General features: G+C 39.8%; 1 protein-coding gene and 1 long non-coding RNA gene across 4 annotated transcripts in view; one reads left to right on the forward strand and one right to left on the reverse strand.

Moving 5' to 3' along the window:
• Positions 1–27,604, reverse strand: part of vav3 (vav guanine nucleotide exchange factor 3) — a 100,267-nt gene that overhangs the window by 17,956 nt on the left and 54,707 nt on the right. For all 3 annotated transcript variants that reach the window (XM_032551109.1, XM_032551108.1, XM_032551110.1), the window contains exons 7-19: positions 26,886–26,954; positions 25,640–25,743; positions 24,839–24,938; positions 24,396–24,491; positions 21,488–21,556; positions 20,162–20,248; positions 19,981–20,066; positions 19,498–19,630; positions 14,877–14,986; positions 11,103–11,204; positions 5,662–5,753; positions 3,341–3,363; positions 2,648–2,666 (exon numbers count right to left, since the gene is read on the reverse strand). In XM_032551109.1, coding sequence (XP_032407000.1) covers positions 2,648–2,666; positions 3,341–3,363; positions 5,662–5,753; positions 11,103–11,204; positions 14,877–14,986; positions 19,498–19,630; positions 19,981–20,066; positions 20,162–20,248; positions 21,488–21,556; positions 24,396–24,491; positions 24,839–24,938; positions 25,640–25,743; positions 26,886–26,954 — 1,090 coding nt within the window. The remainder of the gene's footprint in view (positions 1–2,647; positions 2,667–3,340; positions 3,364–5,661; positions 5,754–11,102; positions 11,205–14,876; positions 14,987–19,497; positions 19,631–19,980; positions 20,067–20,161; positions 20,249–21,487; positions 21,557–24,395; positions 24,492–24,838; positions 24,939–25,639; positions 25,744–26,885; positions 26,955–27,604) is intronic.
• Positions 19,584–24,985, forward strand: LOC116711678 (uncharacterized). Its single transcript, XR_004337305.1, has 3 exons — positions 19,584–19,677; positions 24,405–24,456; positions 24,876–24,985. It is a non-coding gene; the product is annotated as an uncharacterized LOC116711678 (long non-coding RNA).

The following is a 27,604-nucleotide window of genomic DNA, read 5'->3' on the forward strand; positions in this document are numbered from 1 at the left end:
GCGCGCACACGCACACACACACACACACACACACGCGGGAACGCTCTTGCTTTTCAGTCTGCTGGTGTTACAAGTCAGGTGGACCTATGATTCATTTGAATATTAAAGATAAGAAGCATTGCACCGTGGTGCATGACTGGCTGTTCTGCTTTCAGACAAAAAGATAAGTGGGAGTGAGCTTTGCTTTCTCGCTAACAACATGTTCCTGACTCCTTGCTGTGCTGTCTGAAAGAAAGTCCAATTAAAAGTAATAATACAGTTTGTTCTATTTGCAATAGTAATTTTTGTACAATTGCAGAGTATTAGTGCCGAATACACCAAGTTGAAAGATTTGAAATATTTAAAAAAGCTTTATTAAAATAGTGTTTCTTCACTTTGAATTATATCAGTTAAAATTTTTAACCAAAAAGACAAAAGATTTGCCATTGTGAAACATCCACTCATGCCAGCCTCACGTCTTATATGCACAATGGGAAGACTTCTACATGTCTTAATTTTGCATTCTGGAAAAAATTGAGTTTGGCAAAAAAAAAAAGAGAGAATAAAACAAGTCCTGGCATGATGAAAGCCAAATAAACGAGAAGTCGGCATGGTTGCACTGTGAGCTAGCACAGCTATATCTGGTGTGCTTTTCTTTCAGCATCTGCTCTGTGGCTGGCAGCCTGGCATGTGCCATCCTGCCTGAATGGGACTTCTAAAGACACGGGGGCCATGGAGAATCGAGACTCGGGGCCACGAATACCATTCCCGTCCACACAAAGACGAGCCACATGTTAGCGCGCCGTTTGAAAATAGACAAAGAACAGAGGCGGCAAAGTATCATAAAACGTCGAGGTGTCGGGGCAATCTAATGCCTATTGATTTTAATGCATCTTCAGCCAGAAATCATTTTCTGCAGCATAATGGATGGAGGGGTGGAAAAAGAGCCTGGTTTAGAAGCGATTAAAGGCACTGAGTGAAATGCAGGCATGCACACAAGCACTGTTGCTTTGTGTTAGTCATGTCCTTTTGCAGAAAGGCACAAAGTGGGAACCAGACTTAAAAAAAACAGTTAAACTACACAATTTAGATATGCTGACAAAAGATTTACAGGTTTGGTTTCTACTAAAAACTGGTTGATATCTAGCAGCAGAGGTGGTCTGGGGATTTATGAGACCCTCACAAGAAAATGTGGTGACTGGTACATCCTTGCTACATTAGGTTCCTAAATCAGGGTTTGTGCAGGTTTCACAAGCTCAAATTTATGACTTTTTAGACCTTTTTAAGACCATTGTGAATAAAATTTAAGACCTGTCCCCTGACAGACATTTACAGCCTTTTAGCCCCCATTGTGACGTATTGTAGCATCTAGTTTTGGCATCCAACTGGAGATGCCAAGACTGTAGTTGGCATCTGCAGCATGGGTAGCTAGCACGTTTTTGTTTTTTTGCCCATGCTAACTAGGTAGCATGGGTAACATAGCTAGCAAGGATATATGAACTAGTTATTCACCCTAAAATCCGGGAGTAGTAGCCTTAGCGAGTCACAGAACGCAAAGAAGATGTTGATGAGCAACTCAAACGTTTGCGTGCGAGGAAAACAAACATAAAAAACACTACATAGAATATATGTGATTAAAAAGGTCTTGTCACGACAAAATTTAAGACCTGTGAGTGTTGTATTTAAAGTCAACTTATACATTTTTTAAATGAATTTAAGACACCTATAGTGCTTTATATTAGATACATCAATAGAGACTTCAGGATGCCAGTCACCCTGTCACATTTTTTATTTAGTTTCCACATTTCATTTTATTATTTATCCAAACAAAATCCGTTCCTTAACATAACTAACTGTTTAATTTTTGAGTCAGATTCCTGCTGATTCCCATAAGAAATGCAACTGAGAAACACGTAAGAGCTGTGTTCACAGAATTAGTACAGTCAGTGGGGGAAGCCTCAATAGAACAGAAATAGCTCTAATGTAGAGCTTTCCCATAACTCTTAGATATTTGCCAGGCTGTCAAAAGGAGTTTGAAAGCTTAATACAATAACATAAGTTTGTTAAACTTTTGTTTGTTTTGCCCCTTTTATAATCTGCTCAGTCTTGCTTTCTCTCGCTTACTTGCAGCCTGAATGAGCCACATAAATGTCTCAACATGTACAAAATACGTTATGCTCTTAAATAATAATTGTAGCATGTTACATCTCTGTGCATCTTCTTCATTTGAAATAACTCAAAACTGAAAGTGGCTCAGTATTAGTTTGTTTGTAAATATGTAATTTCCCCTAAATCGTTTTGTGAGCTCATCCTGACAGCGCATAGCTTGGTGCATAAATTTCTCTGTGCATGTATAACTCTGTTTATTTAAAAACTAAATATTTTCATTTAATGGATCATAGCTATATTAGACAACATAGGCGTTGAATCAGAGGCACAACTACTGATGATATGCTTTGAAAGCAACGGGTTTGAATCCTTTTTTGTTGCGTGCTAACAAGCTCTTGCACAGTGCAACGTTGATAATTAACTCCTTTTTAATGATCTTAAAAAAGATAATTTTTCTTACAGGGAACGGCCTGTGCTTAAAAACATTCCCTCGTAAGGGAAGGAGCGTGCTGGAACGATGTGTGCAGAGTGGGAGGGTACCTCGCTTTAACTCGCTTACCTGGATCTCGATGTTTGCTCTGCGGAAACACAAGAACACAAACACAACTCAGAACAAAGCAACCTCGCATGTTGATTCTCATCGCAAGCACACGGCATAAAACACAGCATCGGATCAATTTTTCATTCGCCCTAAAAACCGGGATCAAAATCTTTAGCTGGGGTGCACAAGTCGAACACAAGTTATTAATATTTAAAAAGCTGGCCTGCTCTTACCCACAGGCCAATGTAGCAATTCTGCAACATGAACTGCTGCAGGAAGAGTCGCAGAGAGCAAAGCATCTTTATTCATCCAGTAAAGCTCACACTTTTGCATACTTCTCGTGTGCACAGGTTTTTGTTTTGTTTTTTTTTTGTTCCTTTCCAGTTCCATAGCAGTTAAAGTGAGAATCAAACACTTCTCATTAGCGCAGCAGCTGACAGCAAGAAAGCAGAGTCTGATTTGCAGCACGCAGCAAGTTGAAAACGTTGTAAAGGTAAAAACATACAGCAGTTTCACAAGCAGCGACTCGGGTTAAAGCTACAGAAAACACTCAATTTCCTGGCGTCGGGTATTGCTGCAGTAACTGAAGTCAATTGGAGTCTCCTTGGCAAATAGCTGCAGAGGAGAGCAGCCTTCAAAGCTTTGCAGACACACACACAAAAGCGCACACTCGCAGATCGGCACGGACACACACACACACGCAAAGCTCACCTGAGTTCTGACGGAGCCGGAATCTGAAAGAAGTTTGAGAACAGGCATAGTGAATGATGGGTTGGTGGGTGCACGCAAACACTTGCACACACTCATCGGCACAAGGCAACACTCCCTCATTAGTGGAAAAGGCGGACGCTCGCGTCTGACCGCGCTTCGCTTTGTTTTGTTGCGCTGCCGCTACCTGACAGCCGGGATAGAGGAGGTAACGAGGCAGAGGGAGGAGGAGAGGGGAGGGCAGACCTGTGGTTTTTGCTCCACCGCTTTCTTTCATTGGCTCCCTTAGGGACGGATTACCAACCTTCCTCCCCCAGACACACGCAACCACGCTCAGCACACACACACACACACACACACCCGCACGTGTGGGCGTGTGTGTGTGTGTGCATACCTGCGCAGGAGACACACGCCAGCTGGCGAAGCGCCACCGATCTGAGCGCCAGCGCGTACGCCTCCCTCGGCAGGCCTGTTGTTCCCTAAGCTTGAACCTTGACCTGCTGTGCAGACAAGCAGCGCCGGCGCTAATAAGAGAGACAAACGCAGGCTAACAAACCTTATCGCTCGGTGACACAAACAAGCCAATGTAGGCTTTTAATGCCATGTTGTTTGGCTCTGCGTGACGCAACGCCCCGCTGTCCAATCTGTGCTACGCAGTGAAATAATCCCGAGGCCAACCAATCAAACCAAATTCTGGGCAAATTTGCAGATACAGGAAAGTGTGCTGCAAACACATTCATGCTTCTTGGACGGTTTTTTTTTGTGCATTTTGTCACTTTACAGCCACATTACTTAAGACCATTTCATTGGGTTTGGATGTGATCGAGAGCCTCTGTGAACAGCAAAAAAATAAATAAACAAACAGCTGCCACAGATTCTAGACTTTATTTACTTAGAAAACAATGCATGTAAATTTGCTTTGTTTTTCTATTGTTTCTGTTTTCTGTTATCGTGTTAGTATGACATTCAAGTATTTTGTAGACACCTGTAAACTTGATCTAATTTCTGTGCCAGGTTTTAACAAAGTCATTCTAAGGAAAAACCACAAAAGTGCCTATAGGTCAGAAGTTTGATGATTTTATCTTACTTGAATATCAAAAATCGGTGTTGGTATCGGTATTGGTATTTACTTGCTATCGGATCAAGACCAATACATGCATTACTGCACGCCTCCAAACAAATAATGCTCTGTAAGCTGCTCAAAGTTTGAAGTATTAACAAACCAAGGCCTTCACAGAAGAACTGGATTAATACCTTAATCATTAATTAGACGACTTGGGGATATTGAGAAACCGAGGGAAGCTGAATAAAAATGAACATTGCCGTTTTTACTTATAAAAATGTATTTAAAATCACACGTGTGAGTTTTCCTTTCACTTCCCAGTCGTTGACTGCTTTGTGTTGACCCATCACATAAAATCCCAGAAAAATCTACTGAAATTTGTGGCTGTGACGTTGCAAAATGTGAAAAAGTTCAAAGGCTACTCATACTTTTGCAAGGAAAAGTTTCCGAAATAGTGAAAAATGCTTGGACGGGATCAGGTTCCCCGTCTGAGAAACCCGAAGTAATGAGAGGGCAAATTCAAACAAGCGTCTCGGCGCCTTCTGACCGACGGCGTTGACCCAATCTCCTCCGGCAAACCACGGCACCCAGGTGGGCCTGGCAGCGCCGTTATTGCCTCTGCGCCCCTGATGGCGCCGTGACGGTCGCAGAAACACAACTGGACACTTTAAGTAGCAATAAATAAATAAATAAATAGTTTCAGTTTTCAGCTCTTCCTGTCACAGACACGCCGCCTCACGTAAAAACTCGCTCGGCGGACATGCTGAGCTGGGTTCTGAAGGCCTGTTTTTTCTTTTTGCTTTTTGTCTGAAGTGTTCCCTCCACCTCGCTCAAAGCTGTCATTGTGCCTGCACAGGGAGCTGAGTGACAGACACGCAGGGACGTCATGAAAAGTTTTAGAAAACTCCTCTGTAAAAGTGTTGTTAGGCATCGGGAGCTATATGCAGTGACAGAGAGTGACGTTCCCTTTAAAAAAAAAACACACACACACACACACACACAAAAACACCTAGGGAAGCAGAGAAGCTGCAGAATAAATATCTATGTTACGCGCCAAAAAACAATAAAATATTTGGACCTTAGATTAGAAAAAAAAAAGGTAGGTATATAGTTCTTATCTTTTTTTTTATCTTCACACTACAGTTTTACGTGGAATGTGTTACTGCTCTCATGTCCTGCAATAAAACTGCACTTCAGGTTATAAAATTCAGTTTAAGGGGCTCCCCCAGAATGTACGCAGGGATGTGAGAGGACGACTTACCTGTTTTTCCGCAGCAGCCAAAGCGTCCCAGGCATTCTTTGTGGGCACCTAAGCCACACTTGGAGCACAGGTAGCCCTGGTAAAAGACCCCCCTGCAGAGACAAGGGGAACAGCAGCAGATGATAATGCAGAAAGAGTAAACATCTTTCAGCACACTGAGGAGGGTAAGGCAGAGGAGGGTGAATGTAAGATTTAGCACCGTGCCGCGCTCTCTGTCAGGTTTAAGGAGACGGGCTGTGAAACAGCCTGGAAAGTTAATTCCTCTTGTTTACAGGTGCAGCACTGCACTTGGTTAGCTCGCCACGCCGCACCGTCTGGTGCCATTTTTTGGGCTGCGATTGAGCCGTCAGGCAGATTTCCATCGGGATAAAGCTCAAATTCTCACTTTGTTTGTTTGTTGTTGGTTTTTTGGGGGGGGGGGCGGGGGGGGGGGTCCCCCGACAAATATGCGAATTCAGCTTCTGAGTTTATAAAAGCGCATTTTATAAACTCAGACTGACGCACTTTAGCGTCATTCATCCCTCCTCAAAAAAAGAACTATTGCAAGCTTGGAATGTTGTTGGAAAACCACACTGCAAAAAACACACCATCTCACCAAATGTACAAGTAACCTTTTCACAAGATATGAACTCTTTAAGTCAATAATTTCTTAATACTGATAAAAAAGTAATAGTTGACATTAAAAAGCGGCCATTTTTCCTATGCTATAATTAAGAAAATGTGAGGGTGGAACAAGTATTTTATCAATAATAAGGAATAATTGACTTTAAATAAGCTCCTCTTGCTCAAAAGTTGCTTGCAAGTTACTTTTGTTTTATTCCAAGTGGAATAAAAATGTTCACACTAGAAATAAGACCAAAAAAGATCTTGTTTTTGCAGCGCAAACCCTGCGTTAAGGGTTGGTGTTTGTTCACTAATGTTCCCCAACAAACCTCTGAAGCGTTCACGCATCAGTTAGCACTGTTAAACCGTCAGAGTAAAAACAGTGCAATGAACCCTTTTTGTTTTGCATAACAACTCCAGAAGCCCCCTAATAAATGACAAAAAGTAAGTCCTACGCTCTGGCTAATTATCTCTCTAATCTCAATAAAAGAAAAGTTTAAATCGTCGTCTTTGAGCTGCTGCTTTGGAACAAAAAAGGACACGGCTTACGTGTTAAATTAGATGTTTTGCTCCGTCTGACCTTAATTAAGCACCATTTCTGGCCCCCGGCGATCCTTGGAAGCTTGCGAACACAAATATTTGTTGGTTTTATTTCCTATAGAAAGTATTAATGGCTCGGTGGTTTTGTGAAATTGCTCCTAATATTGTGTGCAAGTCCAGCTTGTTTGTATAGCACATTTCAACAACAAGGTAGTTCAAAATGCTTTACATCATAAAAAAAACAGTTGATTGTGAAACAAGTAAACGTTACATTTTGTCAAATGCCATCGGCAAGATCAATAATACACATTCCCTTATTTCAATCATAGAAATCACAGCCTGGAATAGGTTCTCGAGTGTCAAATTGTGCCTCTGTTCTGGATGGAGCTGTTAACTATTCAGCTAGTTTTGCTGACAACTTCCTCCATAAATACTTCCCTATAAGAAGTACAAATTCTTTTCCTTCTGTATTTAGCTCCGTGTCTTTTCTGGAAGAAGTCATTTACGGAACTGCTACTGCCAAAAGAAAGAAAGAAAGAAAAAAAAAAAAGACTTCTCTCTACATCGATTTATTTTTCATAAAACAAACTTGGAGATGCTTTATGTGAAAGGGTGTGCATAAGACTGACATGACGCTGTCAAACATGACATGACACCTGTTATGAACATGAAGGAGTCTTCATGAATGTTGTCATGGAGTGTCATTCGGTAAACAATGGCGCTGTTCCTGCAAAATTGTTCTAACAGTTGCATCAAAAGTCCACCAAAAGTGTCAGCTTTGCATTATTTGGTAAATAATTGCACTGTTAATGCAAAGTTGACACTTTTAATGGACTTTCAATGCGAGGTTTCAACGAAAATTTGCATTAAAAGTGCCATTATTTACCGAACAGTCATAAACATTCATGAAGACTCCTTCATGTTCATAAGAGGTGCTATGTCTGGTTTATGACAGACATGTCCGTGTTACGCACACCCCTTCTGTTACCAGATACTTCTAATTTGACTCTTCTGTGATTATTTGACCCATTGCTGAAATTAAGTAATTTCCCTATTTCTCAGCGTACAGAGATAAAGTAACCAGGCAAAACTAGATGTCACCAAAAGGTGATAATTCTAGATATACAGAATGCAATTTTTCTCTTAATAAAACGGAACCCGGATATGATTTTTACTAATTGGCATTTTATGATGACAATAACATCTTCTTGTAACTAAATTGAATTATTTGTATTGACATGAATTAAATTTATTTCAAATTGATTACTGTATATTTTGATATGAGTTGGAGAGGCTCGACTTGTGTTGTGTCTTGAGGTGAGATTTGTGAATCGACACTGTTTTTTTTGTTTGTTTTTTTTTTTTACCCCTCCAGAGGGTCTTTTTGTGGGCTCTAGTGTCCCTTACATGATAGTAGGCTGACAGGAAACGGGGAAGGAGAGGGGGGAAAGACATGCGGCAAATGTCGTCGGGTCCGGGAGTCGAACCCGCGACGGCCGCGTCGAGGACTCAAGGCCTCCAAATGCGGGTCGCGCTAACCACTACGCCACGCCCATGAATCGACACTGTTATATGAAATAAAAATCCCATAAAGAAACAGAATCAGAAGTACCGACTGCTATACTGACAAGGCACCGATGTTTCAAAAAAGTCTCGAAATGTTACAATTCATGTTAACCCCGCAGCACTCTGGGAAAAGTTGCGTTAAAAGCCCAGCGCTTGTAAACTCTGATGTTTTTCTCTGTCACCAAGGATTTTTAAGAATCACTCAAACTGAATTACCGCGAGCTTAAATCCACAGGAAAGTGTTCTTTTTCTTGTCCAGGTCAAAATATGGGGTTACATTTAAAATCAGCCTGATGCTATAATAAGTCATAATCCAAATTTGGCTTGGAACTCACAAACACAACCTAACATTTCCCTCAGATTATTAATTCAAGTCAGGTGGAGAAACCAGAGCTCTTTGGAATATATGGAACTTTTTCCTGCAGCGTAATACGTCAGTAAATATACTCAAGGTTTTTGAACCCTTTTTTTTTTTTGAGCCACAACATATATTCTATTAGGGAATAATCTTTCTACTGCCTAACTTTCTACCCAAAACAAATAAGAGCAAAAGTGTGACTCGAGCCTGTCCTAAGAGCCTCTAAAACAGATTTAAGAGAGGCTCCGTCTGAAGAGGTGAGTGAATATTAAATCAGCTGTCGAAACAATGACTCTAAACTTTGTGATGTGGGTGGGGAATTCAGATGAACGCAGAAATAAAACACCGGAGGGAAGACTACTTGCGCATGGTGCGTTGCAAAAGAGTTCGTAAGCCTCGATCTTTTTCACATTTTGTCACATTGCAACCTCATTTAGGCCAACATATATTTGTGCGTTATTGGTAAGTGAAAGGAAACTGAAATGAATTAAATAAATTCATTTTTGTTCAATATTATACACAGACAAAGAAAACAAAAAAAAAAACATGAAAAAGTAAAGTTGGGACCACCTTGTAGGACTGGAAATGATTTTGGTTCCAGGAGCGAGACGGCGATCGGTGATTTATCATAAATATGCTTGGATCTAGACCATTCTGTTGTAGCTCTACCTTCTAGAACTGCTCTGTATTTGGCCTCGTCCATCTCCAGTCATCAATAGCCAGTTTCCATTCCCCCACTGGCAAAATAACCCGTCCCCTCAGCATGATGCTGCTACTACCATATTTCAATTCAAAATCAATTCAGAAGTACTTTATCCCTCTCAAATGGAAGTTAAATGTTGTAACTCATATCATCCAAGTATCTTTGAAGAATCGTTGCAGATGGCGATGATGTGGAAAGGAAGAATCTCCGGTAGCAGTTGGTCTCGCAACCAGTCTGAAGAGACCTCTGACTGAAGACTGTTGCTGTGTGGTAGTCTGACATGCTAACAGCTGAATGTCCAGACAATATTTCGACAGTGACATGTCTCCGGTATTGGCAAACTCTGCTAATCCACCTCATTTGCTTTTGCTGTCCCTCCTTAAATCTGTCTGGGCATAGGGTTAGGAAGGAGGGCAACTTTGGAGTCTGAGATGTGATTCCTACCTATTATAATAAATGGGAAAGATGGTTTCTTCTTCTCTTTCTGCTCTTTGGTTCAGCTCTGCACCCATTAAGTCTCTATTTTAACTTCTTTGCGTATCACTTCAGCTTTTCAGATGCTAATCAGCTGCTTCCAGTTGTAAAAACAACAAACCTCGTTGCCATGGGTTACGTACCTTAACAGTTGCTCAAAAGTAAAAGAGTAAGAGCAAAAATCCTTCAAGTTGCCCGGCATCCGAAACGAGAAAGAATAGCTGTCCGAACATTCAATTTCTCCACCAAAACAACTATGAAAAAAAAAAGGACTACATTTACGTAACAGAGCTACTACAACATGCTGCCACCATGAGCAATATGTTGATGTGCAATGTTGGTAGTCTGCCCCACACAGCATTTTGAATAAAGGTTAACAAGCTCAATTTTATATCGTCACCTTCCTAAAATAATGGCCAAAGTTGTATGTTGCCAGAAAGGATTTTGGCAAAAAGAAAAAAGAGAGAAAAAAAATATCACCACCTACTTCTTGCTAGTAGTTGATTTCAGAAAAAAACAAAAACACTTTTGGCAAAAAATAACTTGGGCCATTATTGATTTTGTATGGAACATTACATGTTGATATGTAATCTAAATAAATCCAACCCAATTAAATGAGAAGTGAGAAGCTAAATCTCTTCAAACTTATCCAAGCAGCTTTTCCAGATTTTTTTTTTTTTTTAACCAGCTAATATGAAAAAAGTAATGGCTAAGAAAAGCTACAAGTACGCCGAACAGAAAAGAAAAGAAAAGAAAACAGCCTCCCTCCGTCACCTCCCTCTCTGTTACAGAGCAATAATCTCGTCCCCATTCTCCATCCGTCGCCTTGAAGAAGTGCCGGACTGTGACAGACATTTTTTTTTCGCTGCCTGTCTTCTGTAGGTGAAACCACTCAGTCGTCCCTGCTGCGGGGAGAGACGGCCAGGCGCCGTCCTCTGGGTCGCCGATAGCATTCAGCAAACTCAAAAGGAGCTCTGTACAGGCGAAGCCGAGGAAGGAGAGGGAGAAAAAGGCGAAGCGGCGAATGGATTGTTGGGGTACACTGGAGAGGAACGGGGGAAGAGTCGAGGCCTTTTTTGGAGGTCTTGTGTGACAGCAGTTTTAAAGCGCCTTTATGCCTGACGATGTTTTGTGCCGCCCCGGCTTCGTCTTTTTTTTTTTGGTGTGCATGCGTGCGAAGAATGGCGAGCCTCTTACCTCAGCAGCATGTGGCAAGAGTTGCAGGAGGTGATCCTCTCGAAGGTGTGCATCCGGAACTCGTGGAAATTGTTGGTTGCGTTCTCAGGACGGATGTTTGATCTAAGAAAAAAGGAGCAAAGGCATAAATGTTAAACCTCTCATAAAACTAGTCCGCTTTAGGAAGGCTCAAATTTATATATATATAGATATAAAATTAACTGAATGAACAAAAATAACTTTGTGCTTGTTAGGTCGGTTTGTTTCAGTGCTGCAAACTGTCAGGCTGCTGGATAAAGATGTCAAATTTGAAAGCAGAGAGCAACACTTTGTTTTGTTTTTTTTGTTTGTTTTGTTTTTTTTCCTTTTACTTCTAATTGCGGCAGACAAACCCTTCCGCAGCTGCGGCAGCATTTCAACCGATACGCTTCTTTGAAGTGGGAAGGGGAGGATTGTGAGTAGACAGGCGAGGTCTGCTCCCAAAATGAACACAAGAGGCTTCCTCCGCCCCTGGGGACAAGGAAGCAAGTGTGTCTGTGCAGTGTGCAGAAAGGATAAAGACAAACAAAGGCAGAAGAAAGAAAGAATGAGAGTGAGTGAGTGAGAAGGAGAGAACAGAAATGCCCAGGTTTTCACAAATAAGAGTTTTTGCAGTTCCGGTATTCAGGCATGATCTGACCGCCTTACATATGTGCAGCTGCTTTCCTGGATGCTGGAATAATTAGTCAAGCTGACCTTTTCTGTGGAAAATAGGACAAACGCGGCCATGATGGAAAATGCTTTTAATCCACATAGTTGGCATTTTTATGACCAAGTTCTTTCAGCCTTCATTTTTCTGTCAACTTGGCTTCTATTGCTGTGTAACGACACAGGTGCAACTAAACTTCAAAAACCAGCTGCCCCTTAAAAATGACCAACCACATTAAGGCCATCTTTCATGAAATGGCAAGATACAGTATATTTTGTGAAGTGCTATCCAGCTGTCGGCTGTGATAGCCTCATATTATTGCATTCAGAAGATGTATAGTCCAAGTTCCCAGTCAGAAAGACAACACAGACGACACGCAGGTTTTAATAAATCTCTTAAGATAGAAAATTAATATTAAATGTACAACTGAAAACATTTTAGCAGTGATGTCAGCTAATTAAAAGCTCAAATGAAGTTATTTTTGAAAAATACAGACTTAATATGAGTTTAATTTAATACAAAGATGAATTATTAAGCTGCATATGTTGTTTTTTGGGGTTTTTTTCTGTTTCTCCTGACCACAATCCAGTTTAATAGGTGGTGGCAATGCAGCACCACAGATGGTCTGCCAGCCACCATAAAACAAAAGAAGAAGAAATGCAACATAACGCCTCCTGAAGCCAGGATTTCAACTGAATACTGGCAAGTAGCTCTGTGTTTAGTATTCAACGTGGCTTCTAATGCTAGTAAAAGTGACTGGTGTCATTCATAAGTTAGCATTTTTGATGGTTTGCATCTTATTAAATTATGGGCTGAGAAATGTCTACATGTGGACATGAGTTTGAACACGTAGGATAGAGAGAAACATTGCTAGCTTGTGATGCTAATTGCAGTTAGCACTGACTTGGAACTAGAAGATGCGCCACACAGGTGTTTGATTCCCGTTTCTGAGCTCAAGCTAACTAATAAAGACTATTTCTCAGCAACGTTCAGTTATAAAAGGATTTACAATAAGGGAAGTACAAAGTAATTGTCGACAACATGAGACAAACTTTACTGCCTAACTACTAATGACAGTAAAGTTGGGTTATGGCTTGGAGCTTCTTATTAGCACTACGCTAAGAGTTTTCTTTTTTTTTGAGTCCGGACTGCATTGGATCATCTGTTCAAACTCTAAAATTGATTTAATATGAAATCACACTCAAATGATGAGGAAAAAGTCAAGAACAAACACTTTAATATACTAAAGGAATAAAATCTGGACTGGTAATATTCTACACAGATTACACATTTTTAAACACAGTCTATGTCTTGTAAAACATTTAAATTGGTCATTTTTTTCAGTACTGACAAAATATGTTATTGTCAAGACAACATTGTGTCTCCTTCAATGAAGAAATATTAAACCGGTGTGATTTCTCTTTTAGTAACTTACAATCCACGTATTATGTGACTAAATGCTCCAAACATCGACTGGTCTGAAAATGAAGAGCGTGAGAGAGAACATGTGATTGTTCTGCAACACCTCTCTGTTCCTGCAGCTTGTTAATTTAGCCTCACGAGCTAAATCATATAGCTCCTGTTTTCTCAGTCTCGCATCAACACGTCGGCTTCTTCATCCTCACTTCCTCTGGGTGCTTTTCTTGTTACTTATAAAATGTTATTTCGCTCATTTCGTTTTCCTGCACCTATTTTGAATGCAAGTAGACCTGTTTCATAGCTAGAAGTAGCAACAAGATAAACTGTTATTAACACGTACCTCAGTTATCAGCGAGGACTAGGATTTTACCTTTAATTTTTCCTTTTCTATTATTCTGTGTTTTTAGCTCAGTAACCTTATCAGATAGGTTAGAAACATAAATTTTTCCCTTGGCACTTCTATTTCTCCCGACGACTGTGTCAAAAGGATAGTCTGCTTTGCTACTGAATACAATAGAAGTGAATGGAAGCAGCTAAAAATCTTGCCCTCCATACATAATCATTTACAGCTACTAATAAACTCTGTCATGTACAGTTAGTTTTCTCACGACATGCAGCTTGCCTCTAAAAAGACACTTCAAACTAAGCCTAAATGGATAATTGTTGCTATTGAAGGGAAAGATTATTGATTTCATTAAATTAGCGAATCACATGGCTGTCAGCAGACGTTAGGATTTCTTCATTTTTCTACAAACTTACAGCAAGTGCAAGTAAGGAAACTAATCAACACTTCTCAAAACCTTACTTTTAAACCTATCTACTCTCTATTTAAAGTATGCGAGCAAATGAGCTACCCAAGCCTAAACAAGAGTTGGAGAGATAATGTTAACGACATTGGAAAAGAGCTAAACAAACACTGAAGAAAAGGAAGTTAGAATCAAGTATTCAGACCGAACGTAGACAAAGGAACAGTGAATATCTATCAACTGCATTAACATGCTGTTCACCCAGACATGGCTGCACAAATAATACTCCTACTTCTTTCTGTACATTCTGTCACAGGGACAATAATAGCGAAGGGGGGGTTGCAGTGCTTGTCAACAACAGATGGCGTAATCCTGGGAAAGTTACCGACAAGGTGCATGTCTGCGCCTGGAATAATAAACTGTTGCCTGCTGGTAGTGTCTGTCAGTAGTATGTACAGACAGAGTTCACCTGTGTTACCTGCCCATATGCAAGTGCAGGCTAATTTTGCTGTATTTGATCTGTTCAAAGATAAGGCCGTCATTTACGTCGGATATGTTTTAGAAAGAAAGCCTAAGAACCAGGGATTGGGCTTTTCTCTGGAAAACGGAACAATGTGGTAAACTGGATCTCCCTCGGCTCTACGACCGAAGTGCAGATTATTGTTTCCCTTCACCTATTGTTTACTTTTGGAATGAGTCACTTTTGTAGCGTTTGGATCCCGTCCAGGACAAGAACCGGTCGATGCGGTTCGACAACTCGCAGCGAGAGATTCGTCTGTCTGAATGCAATGTTCAGTATGAGCGTGTCTCCCGGCCGACTCCCCTTTGTGTCACTTTCATTTTTGTCATCCTTTAATCACAACGGACCAGAATAACAGGGTGAGCAACGCGTCGTGCCGTGAGATCATCGCGTCGTCGCACTTGCACAGAAGGCACACTCACATGGCCATGCCGAACTGCTCCAGCCACTTCTTTTTCAGCTCTTTGGTCTTGAAGAAAAACTCAAAGCCGTTCTGGCCCTGGTTGTGAGTGAGGTAGAATCCGTAGGACCACTGCAACAGAAACAGACGAAAACAAAAACAAATGTGTTTGAGACAGGAGATGAAACAACGGCAGGCAAAACACACTGAGGGAGAGGAGGCAGAAAAGACAGATGGGGACAAAGAGATGCAAAGTGAAGGAGGGATGCCTTGGGGAGAGCAAGCACAAAGACAGAGAAGGAGGAGAGCAAATGAAGCGATGCAGAGGTAGAGGGGGGGGGGGGAAGTGTGAGTTAACTGTGGCGCATTGCTGCTGGGTTTCAGACAGCCTGCAAAGACCCAAGCAGCGAGCGGGTCTGCAATCGGCTACAATTATCCACTTTAAAGGCTAAATATCAGCCCGTTAGCTTCCGTGGCGACTCGGGCGTCCGCGTTTTTAGACGCCGTGGCGAAAGCAGGTGCTTTTGCGCGACGCGCTTCTCACGACTGCCGGTCGTGGTTTTAGAAACTCCTCGCACTCGGCTGTGAAGGTCAAGCTGCTCCGGGTTCACCGTGCGGTTAGGAAAGAGCAGCGGTGCATTTCCTCGACCGGATGGATAGAGGAAAGGAAAAAGCGCCGCTCCACGCTGGCAGTCCCAGTGGACGCCGTGGCCTACGATGAAGGGTGAGAGCGTCTTCCTGCCAATTTGTAAAGGAGAAAAACAACGTTTGTTTTGTTTTTTTATGAGAGCTGTTTTATCTTTTTTGTTTTAAAGAGGTCTGCTGTCTGCTATTAGCCTTCATTATAAAGTCATGGGAAGACTAAGTAAACACCAGGATTCGATTGATTTGGTTTTTTTGCAGTGTTACTGAGGAACACAGTAGTGCTTCAGTTCCTTTCAAAGCTCTCTTTAGGTGCCACCACAGGATATCAATCAGGTTGAAGTGTGAACTTTGACTGGACCATCACAACCTCGATTCGTTTCATAATCAGCCATTCTGTCATTTCCTGTAGAGCGTGTGATCATCCTCTCGTTTGCATGACAAAATATTGGACACGCTTTAATGTAATGAGAAAATATATCACACGGTGCTGAAGGCCTCTGGCTGCAAAACAAGCCCAGATAATCACTCCTCCACCACTGTGCTCGACAACTAGGATGGGGGATTTAAGGCGTGTGTGATTTTCTCCAACCAAAGCTTTAAATGACCTTATAATTTTCCCAGATTGATGAGCAGCAACAATGGCTGCTTCTATTATTAATGATGTCGTTTCTCCTTGCCATTTGCGTTAAACCTGTATACTGGAGATCATCAAACTCCCAAAACTCCTACAATGACTAAAAATTTATTAAAATCTATGCAAGTGGCGATGGAAGATATTATTCTTAAATCTTATTTGTAAATCTATATATTTATTTATGTTTTACTTGCTAATTGCTAGCTTGCGGCTATTGTTTATGTACATGGACACTTTTCCATTTATTTTATCTCAAAGGATGGACCAGGATTCATTGAAATATTTAGTTTTGAATATTAAAGCCAGAATGATGGCCTTTACATGGTTTAACTTAGCTTAGATACAAACTAGCAACAATTTGGAGTTCTTTGTTAGTTTTGCTGATAATATTTAGCTAGTAGTTTTGCTAGCTTGATAGCAAGCTACCAAGCATTCGGACAATTAGCATAAAGCTGTTTGTTTGTAGTGTTTGTAATGAAAGAAATGAAAAGTAGCAATAGCAAGGAGTTGATGAGAAAGGTTTTAGCTTGACGTTTTGCTAGCTAGCTGTTGAAGGAAGGTGTTCAGGATGTTCACAGCCGTTCCTGTGACCCTCGACTACAAACTAATTTGAATACTGCAGCACTGATACCAAATGAAGCTGATGCAGTAACTTTTAGGACATTTTCAAATTCTTATCTTTTTAACTGAAAAATGTTCCAACACAAAGCATTTTCCTCTGTGCAATACTAAGTTGGGTCTCAAAACACAGAAACTTTTTTAATGAAAACAGACTTGGGCATGCCCGCTTGTTAAACTTGGATAAATAGAGCAAGAGTTTTCCTAGAAACTTCTCATTTGTGCCAGTGAGTATGTACTAAGAACATAGACAAAACAAAACAGAAAATATTCCACCCAAAAAGTCAGGAAACTGAAAATCTTTTTAAGGCAAAAACCTCCGAGACTCCCAACCGACAATAATTTATTTCTACTTTGCTTCATTTAAATATTTCAAATTAAAGCTACTGCTAAGCAAGAGAAATTACAATAAAATCATCTGTGTGGTTTTAATAGGAAAATAATATGACCTGATTACCTTTAACTTGGCATCTTTGGCTGAAATAATGCTTGATCTGAAAGCATTTAAACATACTTTATAAAAACAAAAAAAGAAAAGCTTATGTTTTGTTGACTGTCTTTGGTCTCTGAATACTTTATGCAGAACCGTTTTACCTCCAGATAATCTGCATACAAACATTTCTTTTATGATGGAGGTTCTCATCTTCGCTACCTTCAAGCAGAGGCGTTCATTTCCATCGCGGCTAGTGCAAATATAGCACCGAAGAAAACGCGTTACATTCTTCATGTCGGAGGTGAACGACGCCGAAACGGCTGCAACCTTCATAAATGTAATCCTGTAAGCCCATATGGGCCTAAGCCCACTAATGTCTGCTATTACTGCATCATTATTACCCAAATCAATGTTTCCTGGCACGCCTTGGATATCATTCTTCATTATGATTGGCAATATTTTCCCCCAGTTGGCACTTTGTATTCACTGTGTGTACAAGAGTAGTCAGGCCCAAAGCGAGGTTTAATGATAGCACCATCTGGGAGGAGGCAGGCTGTTCCAGTCTGACACTGTTTCAGAAGGATGCGGAGGGAAAAAAAAAAAATAAAAATGAATAAGGGAATGTAAAACAAGAGCAGGAACAAGCATGTAGCAAATTATTTAGGACTGCTTTCTGTTAATTATTTTGTTGTTCCTGTTATGAGCCTGAAAGGTTTTTGCGTGTAGCTCATTTTCGGAGCACGCCGGGGGATTTACGGCACAGAAGGCGGCAGCGGGGTAGAGAGACTGTTACAGGTGCTTATAAGACCCTATAAAGAAGCACGCGAAGTTCATTTTCATTCAGTTTTATGAACCCGGGTGTATCTGACAAATGGTTATGGTCGTTCATTACGCAGAAATAGCTCCGCTAATTGGTTTGTCAGGACTCCAACGTGTTCTCCGAGCTTTGCTGACTCAGTCATAAAGAGGCAATAACGGGCCTGACGTCGCAGAACTCGCCTCCATTACAGCGGACGACTCGTTAGGTGGGGCTTGTTTTATTCGTGTCATTTAACGGCATGTTAATAGAGCAATTTTGTTATTATTTTATCTATTTTAGAAGCTAAACATTACAGCAGAACTGTAAAACGGACTGCAGGGCTGCATCCTGCTGGGACAGCCTACACGGCGAGAAGCTGCTTGTGAGATTTAATACCATCCAAAGCTCTTCAGTAAATCACAGTTAAAGTGGGAGAGAGACTTCGTGAAGTACTGCAGTATAAAATTTAAAGCGAAGTCTCCCAGACATACAGTATTTTTTGTATTCAATACCCTTTGACCAATAAAATCCATACAGAAGCATTCTTAATAATAATTAGAAACAAGCGCGCAGATACAAACTGCACGTTTTCAGGAACATGTTCAAAAAAAAAAAAAAAATCCCGTTTTTACGGTTTTGAAAAGCTTTTAAAGGCTCTCCAAAGGGAAAGTCGCGGAAAGATTCGTCTGTCTGCTTTGCCAAAGTGTAACTGATTTACTATCTTAGAATTGGAATACGTTTTCTCATCACCGTGTTTTACTTTTGCAATAAGCAAAGAGAGAGAAAGAGAGAAAAAAAAACAACCTACAATTGATTGACAGAAAGATCTTGAGCCAAATTGAAAAGTAGACTGACTTGTTTCAGAGCAGATTTATGACAATTGCCTACAGGCTCTTGGCAACGTGTTCACACCTCTTGGAACTTTATTCCACATTTTGTCAAGTTGCAACCACAAACTTTTTTTGTGAGTTTGGGGAGCACTTATGTCCATTTCGCACATCTAATGTGACATTTTTGCCCATTTTTCTTTGCAAAGTGCTCCAACTCAGTGAGATTGATTGGAATATGAAATTACTTTAAAGGCAATTCATTGCACAGGATTTGATTTAGAGGTATTTCAATATTTGGTGCTGAATACATATTAACAGCCCCACTTTTCAGATTTTATTAGTAAAAAAAAAAATATTGAAAAACATGCATTGTTTTCCTGATGCTTTCCAACTCTTCATCGCATTGGGTTGGTCTAATATAAATCCCAGTAAAATAAATTAAACTTTATGGTTGTAATGGGACAAAATGCAAATATGTTAGGGGTGTGAATAACTTTAGTAGGCTCTGTGTGGAGGTTAGAGAGCTGCAAACCTTGCAGTGATGCAACATGCATTACACCTAATATGAGAGGCAAAACATAAACTCTCGATATGACTGCAGTGCAGCAAATTGGGTATCATTTCTCAAACTTTCATGACGTTCTAAGACAGCAGCATGAACTATTGCGTCTTCGGCACCCAGACCTTCCTGTTCTCCTTGTCGGACGTCGGGTTGTTGGTGATCTTGAAGAGGTGCAGGTCAATCACTTCTTTCATCTCGTAGTTGTCCCCTCGGCGCTTGCAAACGATCACGGCAGCGTCGAACAGGAAGATGTGTCTGCGGAGGGAATCAAAGCGACGGCCAAATGAAAATCTGTCTCTCAGGTGGGTTTTGTGTGTGTTTTCTCTTGAGTCAGACTTGCATAAACTCTGTAGTTATTTGACAAAACAATTACCCTGTATAGTTCATATTACATAATGCAGCCGATTGTATCCTAGAGCTTACAGAGTGGGAGGAAGATTCCCTTAATGACATTCATTTGCTACGGTGCAGTTCACCCAATTACATCAGTTAGCGGGGAATAACAGGTTTGGTTTCATCGACACTTCGTTATGAGCTTCTTCGTTCTCTGGAAGGCTTCCAGCAGCATCGCCCCTCCTTCTGTCTGGATTCACTTGACATCCTACCTGTCCTGCTTAGCTCGTTTGTCCACTGAGGTCACCCGCACCTCCCCATCGCCTTTGGGTCTCCCGTAGTTGCTCAAAGGCTGGTTCTGGGGAAGCAGATAAAGAGAAAGACAGATCACTTTTCAACTGGCGGTCCAAACCCAGAGCACTAAATCACCACCGCGGCATTATTTGGACTTACCAGGTTTTCAATGGATCTCTGGTACTGCTCTATTTCTCGCAACGTCTCATTGTCCCGTTTGACTTCGTTGACGTACTGTGCCAAATCCTGCACACACACACGCACACACATCATCAAAAAGGCGATGAGTATACTTCAACTTTAGTCCACAAAGAAAAGTTTGGAAAGTTGCGTGGAGGATTTAATGTTCGTACATTTTTCCCACAGTAAAAGTTTTCAAACTTTTCCAGCACCAAACTTTGGAGATAAAAACAATACAAGGAAAAAAAGAAGACAGTTTCAATTCACTATTATATGAGATTACTTTTTTCCCCCAGAGTTTCCAGGGTAGTAACTAGTAACATTTACTCATTTACATTTACTTGAGTAACATTTTTTGAAAAAAAAAAAAAAAAGACTTCTAGGAGTATTTTTACTGTGCTGTACTTTTTGCTTTTACTTGAGTAATTTTATTATGACGTATCGCTACTCTTGCTTGAGTAAAATTTCTGGATACTGCACCCACTTTACAGAAAGAACAAGCTTGTTTTAACTAAAAAGTCACCAGGTTTTGTTAGTTTTGTATTGAAATAAACTTATGTTTTACTTTTATTTGAATAAAATATGTTAAAGTAGTGCTACTGTTACTTGGCTACTCTACCACTTCTGTTTATTACTGTTACTAAAAATGTCTTGTAAGAGTATTCTAACAAGAAGGGACAACGTAAACCTAAAATCTAATAAAATTTTATGTTTTGAAAATTCTCATACACACACTCTAATAAATTCCCCCAATTTCAATAAGACCACCTTAATTTCATAACACAGATCAACAATAAATATTCATTACATCGTACAGATCGATTAATGTCAAGTTAAATTACCTTCCTGCTGAAATTAATTGATTAAACACCATATAAATGATCACTTGACTTTCTGTAGGGAGTCCTTTCTGCTAGCAGTTTACTCCAACTTTCATACAAAACTGCAGATGGAATATCAAGAACTTTCCAAACCTCGAAAACACATTATTGAAATTCATGCATTTCAAAGATCCTCAAATGTATTCCCCACTCTTTCAGCTTACATGTTTACATTTTGTCGGATTGCAGCCACAAGTCTTAATGCATTTTACTGGGGTTTATGTGAGCAGATCAACATCAGGTTGATGCATAAAAGCTCTAAATTTGTAAAGTTGGTGGGTACATTTTTTCGTTATTCCCAGCTTCAAAGATTGAATACTTTATCAACGCCTAAAAAAGATCATTGTCCATTAATTTATTAAGTGGCTTTAGTAACAAAACTTCTATATTCTCAGCGAATGTTGGGATAGGATTATAGAAATACCTTCATCGCATCCAGCGCTGTCCGTAGATTACTTTTTTCAGAGGCGTCATGGGTGTGTTTTACCAGTTCCTGTTGAACAAAGCAAAAAAATAAATAAAACAAAGTAAAATGATCACACACAGAAAAGAACAAAACCGATGAAGGCAAATAAAAGATAGCATACACAAAAACATTGATAAAGAGTCGGTCCATGCGACATAAAAACTTAAAGTTTCTGCTCTGGAAAGAAAATAAAAAAAGTCAGCCCGGTCCTAAAATAAATCTGATACAGTGTGTGTGCGTGCGTGTGCACGTATCTATAGGAGGTTGTGTGCATGCGTGTCAGTTTATATCTGAAATTATTTGCCAAGTGCGGCAGTGCTACGTAAACAAGACATCCAGACTTCGGCGGTGAAGGATAAGAACAGATGTCATGCGTGCATGAGGCCACACTGAGGGAGATGGGGTGTGCGCGCGTGTGGGCGTGTGTGTGTTTGTTTGTCCTGCCTGGCGTTTCTCAAATCCCCGGTGTCACTCAAGCTCAACCTGGGCATTATTATCACGAGCAAGACGACAGAGGCCTATTTATCAAGCCTGTGCTCCGACCTCCCCGCATCCACAGAGATACAGAGGCTGGGAGTGGTCTTGCTGATAGCAGGCGGCCAAACATGATGGACTTATTGAGGGAATTCAAACAGGGGAGAGAAGGAAGGACGAGCGCGGGGCGAGCCAATGGCTGATGACAAAAAAAGTGGGGGGAAAAAGAAGACACAGAAAGGAAGAGGCGGTGGGTGAAAGAGAGAGGAAGTGACGAGGCATTAGTTGGAGAGATTCTAGATGTCACCATGTGAAGAAGTAGAGACTTTATTCAGCTAAGCTAGCTGTTACTCAGCTGTTCTACAGAGATTTGGACCCATGTTGACACAAGACGATGTGCTTTGTATCTACGCATCTACGCACATTTCTCCTTTTTTTAAATATCATTTTTACTTTTTGGCAGGGGTGCTACAAAAAGGTGGGCAAAAGGGGCCCCATGCCCACTTCTATAAATTTGCTGCCCCCTCTTCCACTTTTCAACGCGTAATTTTTCAGATGAATACCAAAATACCAAGGTCCAAAGAGTTGTAATATTTATGTATTCACTTTTATCCATCTTTATATCAATTTTTTCCCCTTTTTCTCTTTATTTTACCAAATTTCGGAGTTTTCATTACTTACTACTAAAATTACTTTTTTTCCCCAAAGCGTGCTGTAACCATACTCATAACCTACATAACACATCAACATTATTAGTGTATTATATAAGTGAAACAGACACTTTGATAAGTGTCATTGTAACATAATTAATAAAAAAGGCTTCAGTTGTTCAGTTGAATTGTTGTTGTTTATGTGGGACTTTAGTAATTTCCATTTGTATACCACTTAACTTTTACCTGATCCACAACTCTAGTTTTTAAAATATTATTTCTACCTAAACTGTTGGACATTCCCATTCCAGGATAATGTTTTTTTGATCTTTCATGTAAATCTTTGGTTGTTTATCTTTGGTTCACACAGTGAACTCTCAAAATCATTTGTGTTGGCCGGTTTGAAGGTATTTTAATGAGTGACCAGACTGAGACAGGGCTGCCCCAACTCAGCTTGCAGCACTGCTAGTCAGCTGGCTTTAAGTAGGCCAACTGCGATTCTAAAAACAGTGTTATCTAAAAAAACAAAAAATCCTGGGTGAAGCTCGCAAATTTCCATACCACAACTTTCTGGGTCTGTCCATCATCCTGAATTACTGCCTTTGTAAGAGAGGGAAACCATAACTCAGGGTGATTAAATGACAAAGAAAGTTTTGGTGTAGGAACTTGGGAAGCTTCACCAATCCCACTATTGCGATAAAACTACAGCTGGCTAATTAGCATATCTGTTAACTGCTCGATTAGAGCAGTGGTTCTCAATCCTGTTCATCTGAGACAACTGTCCTTTATGTTTTATACCAGACTCTGCTCCAGCATGCCATCAAATTTACAGAATTTTGTATAAAAACGTGACAATAGATGCAATAAGTATTTGAAGATATACCGCAAAATTTAGTAGGCCAATGCTGAAGAACTCTGCAAGTCTAATTTATGATTTTTGGATCTAAAATCTACAGAGATCTTAAGTTCTCCTGTTTGCTTATTTTCTTCGCAGATAATACCAAAGAAATCTCTATTGTTAATATGTGTCTTATTATTAAAGTATTACTAATGTGCAAAATGTGCAGAGGAGTGTTATTTTCTGAGAAAATGCTGAAAAAGGACTCCCAGTCTCGGGCAGCCTTTCTACTTGTTTGTCTCTGCTGTTGCTCAGCCCTCCTTTCATCGCCTTACTTTATTTATTTTCTTCTTTCTACTTCATCCTCGATCGTCTGTATCGAATGACAATTACACTGCGGTCATTCTCAACTCAGTCATAAACTAGATGCACAAACAGTCAGGATGAGCTGCAGAGCCTGAAGGACAAAATGCAGGGAGGAGGATGGGAAAACGCAGTCAATGCTGCCTCTGGTGGACACATGGTGTAATAACAGCTGTCTTAGAATGAATTTACTGAGTTTTGTTTTGTTTGTTTTAGATCAAAAACGTACTGATTTAGCTGAGAATGTCCTGTTGAAAGTCTGTTGAGACACCGTTGTTTACAGTGTGACACTGACATCTTAAATATCTGACTAATGAGAGGTTTGTAAGAAACATAGATGCTGATTTTTGTAGACAACTTCATTACTCGGATGATTTGCCGAAGGCTTATGAAAAACCTTCCCATTGCTTCTCAGTCTCACAGAAAATCAGAAGTAGTCCTTTTTTTTTTTTTTTACTAACTTATCAGAAAAACATATATGTGAAATCAACTGATGCGTAGTATGTGAATAAATTTCTGTGTTTTTTTTTTTATGCTGTACCTGCAAAAGGAGATGATACTTCAACACCCGCTGCATGGGAACCACAAGCAGGTCTCTCAAGGTGAACTTGCCATAATTGGCTCTTTTAGAACATTCCTGCAAAAAGATTTAATAATAATAATAATAATAGTTTAAAAAAAAAATCATTAATTAGGTACATTGTACTATATATTAATCCCTTTGGCAATACTATTTTGCATTTTTCCAGAAAGAAATTTGTTTATTTTCTAACTTATACACATGTACTGATCCATATGCTTCCAGTTTTATAGCAAAATGTAATGCTTAATGAATCATCAACATCTCCTGCAATGCCTCATTTGCTCACTTGAGGGCATCCTCTTTTCACTCTGCTCAGCTTAGAAACTGCAAACGTGTCATCCTGCACTGTGGGACATCTATTGATCTCTTTGTCATTTTAAAGCAGCCCCGAAGCTGTTCACCTCTAGCTTCATGCGCACGTCCTCTCTGTTTTTGCAGATGTCGTCCAGGGTGGTGATGGCCGTCTCCACGTGACTGCAGTATTTCCCGTAGATCAACAACCTGCGTCCGGTCAGAGCAGAAGGACCCAACCGATCAGTCGACACAACTTTACACAGATTTTCATAGTTGGATTGTGATCTTACGATTGATATGAGATCACAAAATTATAAACACTCGTTTTTTTCCTGTCAAACTAGAAAACAAACACAGTAGGGCTGCAACTAACAATTATTTTGGTAATTGTTTAATCTATCAATTATTATAATGATTAATCAGATTTTTAAAAATGGCGCATTCTAAATATTTTTCATTTAGCTATGTAAGCCTTTGTTTTACAGTATTAGAAAGAGATTTTTTAAAAAAGCAATTCAGTTCCTTTTGTAAATAAGAAAATAAAAATAAAAACATTACTTAAAATGCAATAATGGCACTAATTTAAAACATTTGAATCAAATTACACAAAATTTATATATATATATTTTAACCGTTTTTGGGTTAATTACTGCCCTGATTATATTTTTATATTTCAGCAAATGGCTGTGTACTCGAGTTTATTAATCAATTACCAAATTAGTTGACAATTATTTTAATAATTGATTCATCTGATTAATTACAGCATAATAAAAATGAAATCTGAGCACGTTTTGTCACAAAATGAAGTTAAGAGAGGCTGTAAAATTGCATGAGCTTGTCCTGCTTTCATGAGGAAGCGGGGACAAAAACCCAGTAAAAAATTAGATGCTCCTGATGTTGCTTTTTACCTTTCTTTAAAACTTATGAAGATCTGGTAAAGGTTTTGGGAACCTCTCTGGTGGACCGACTCTTGGATTTCCAGCAATAAGCCCTTGTGAACCTTAACCAGTTCCTAAAAGAAGCAGGCAGAAAATTAAATGAATCAGTGCTGACCGTAAAACATTTGTTATGATTATTTCCCCCTGTCCTGAGCTCTAAAGGTTTTGTAGTAGGTACATTTCATTAAAAATGAAGACCTTTCAGTCTCAACGGACATACCTGCAACCTAACAACAATACTCGACTGAGCTTTAAATGTGGCAAGAATTTCAGATGCACTTTGTTTCAACAGCAGAAAAATTCACAGAGCAAAACCTGAAGGAATTTAAAAGCCCCAGATCCCACGGTCAGACTCGAAGCAGCATGTATCAATACATTTTGTAGGGCAAAAAAAAAAAACAACTTGAGTGGATGTTTTGGTTGTCAGCAGAGAGATTCGCACAATCAGGTTTTGCTGGCATTTTGTGCACATCTGAAATTGTAAATCCAGCAAATAGAACATATATTGGTATATTACATTTCTGCCCTTTTAAAAAAAAAAGATTGGTTCTCTCTCCAAATTTCCTCAGGAGCTAACTTTAGAACCTAGCTAAACAAAATCTAACTTTTTAGCAGCTAACCATTAGCTGCAAACTACTTGTCTACCAGTAAGCTTTTTATCATTTTAGGTAAGCTGTATTTATTTTGTACTACTAACAAACAGTTGCTATGATGCTACTCTGTAAAGAAACAGAAAACACAGAAAATGTTTACCTGTTTTATCTCTGAAAAACTAGCACTGTCACTGGTAGCATGTTAGCATGCTACCAGTGGATTTTAGCTTCTAGCATGACTGCTGCTAACCACAATAGCAAAAGAAGAAGTTGTTATAATAGTTTTTTTAAATACATGGCTGCTACATCGCAGAAATTGTTTACTCCTAATAAACAACTGCTATCATATTACTCTGCAAAGCAACAAAAAAAACAGAAAATTAGCACTGTCACTGTTAGCATGTAGCACATTAGCTTCCAGCAGGACTGTTGCCAGTCAAGACCACTAAAAGAACTGCAATATTAAAAAAAGATAGTTATTATAAAATAAAAAATATATTACATACAAATAAGTGAAACTGAATAACAGGAAATAAATTTGGAAATATATGTTTATCAGTAGTTGGTGTGATTTCAAACTTTACTTAACTTCCAGCTGACCGCATTCAAAGACAATAACTCACCGGAATATTCACAAACACCTTCTCCATCTCAACCGTAGAAAAAAACACGGTGAGGGGCATCATAAAGTGCTGCGGGAGAAACAGAAAGAGAAAAGAACGCATGGGAATGAAAGCTCGTTCCTCCAGTGAAAGTGGGGGAGTCATTTTGAACGAGACGCTATTACATTATGGAGGCCAAGCTGCAAAGAGCTGCAGTAAGCAGAAACAACCAGGCCTGTCCGGGTCACGGCAATAATCTCATTTTCAGAGTGTGCAATTTAATGATTTCCCCTCTCTGAAAACTCCCACCACAGTCAATTCTGCATCTCAATGGAGTGGGGGACCGCAAACAAAATTTCACCATAACAAAAGTCATCTACTGCGGCTCTCCGCTGGGAAATCAGGCAAGGGCCTTTTTTGTGGACGTTAACATACACAAGGGGAAGAAGACAAGTGGTTTTGGCTAGGGGTCTGGAACCGGTGGGTCTCCTATAGTCCTGGAAAAACGCAGAGGAAAATGGAAAAGATGTAGTTTTGGCAAAAACAAATAGTAACTGTATTGTTCCAGACTCCACTTTCCAAAGTTCATCTGCCTTTACGTCCATTTTAAAAAATAAAACACTGAGTGGAAAAATACAAAATCTTGGTCCTTCTTAAACTCATTCTACTGTTTGACAGCAAATTTCTTCCCCCCCATTTGGAGTGAGTTTGTTTCAATTTCACACTATACAGCGGTGAAG

This window comes from Xiphophorus hellerii, chromosome 21 (assembly GCF_003331165.1).
Source record: "Xiphophorus hellerii strain 12219 chromosome 21, Xiphophorus_hellerii-4.1, whole genome shotgun sequence".
In the NCBI taxonomy this organism is placed as follows: Eukaryota; Metazoa; Chordata; class Actinopteri; order Cyprinodontiformes; family Poeciliidae; genus Xiphophorus; species Xiphophorus hellerii.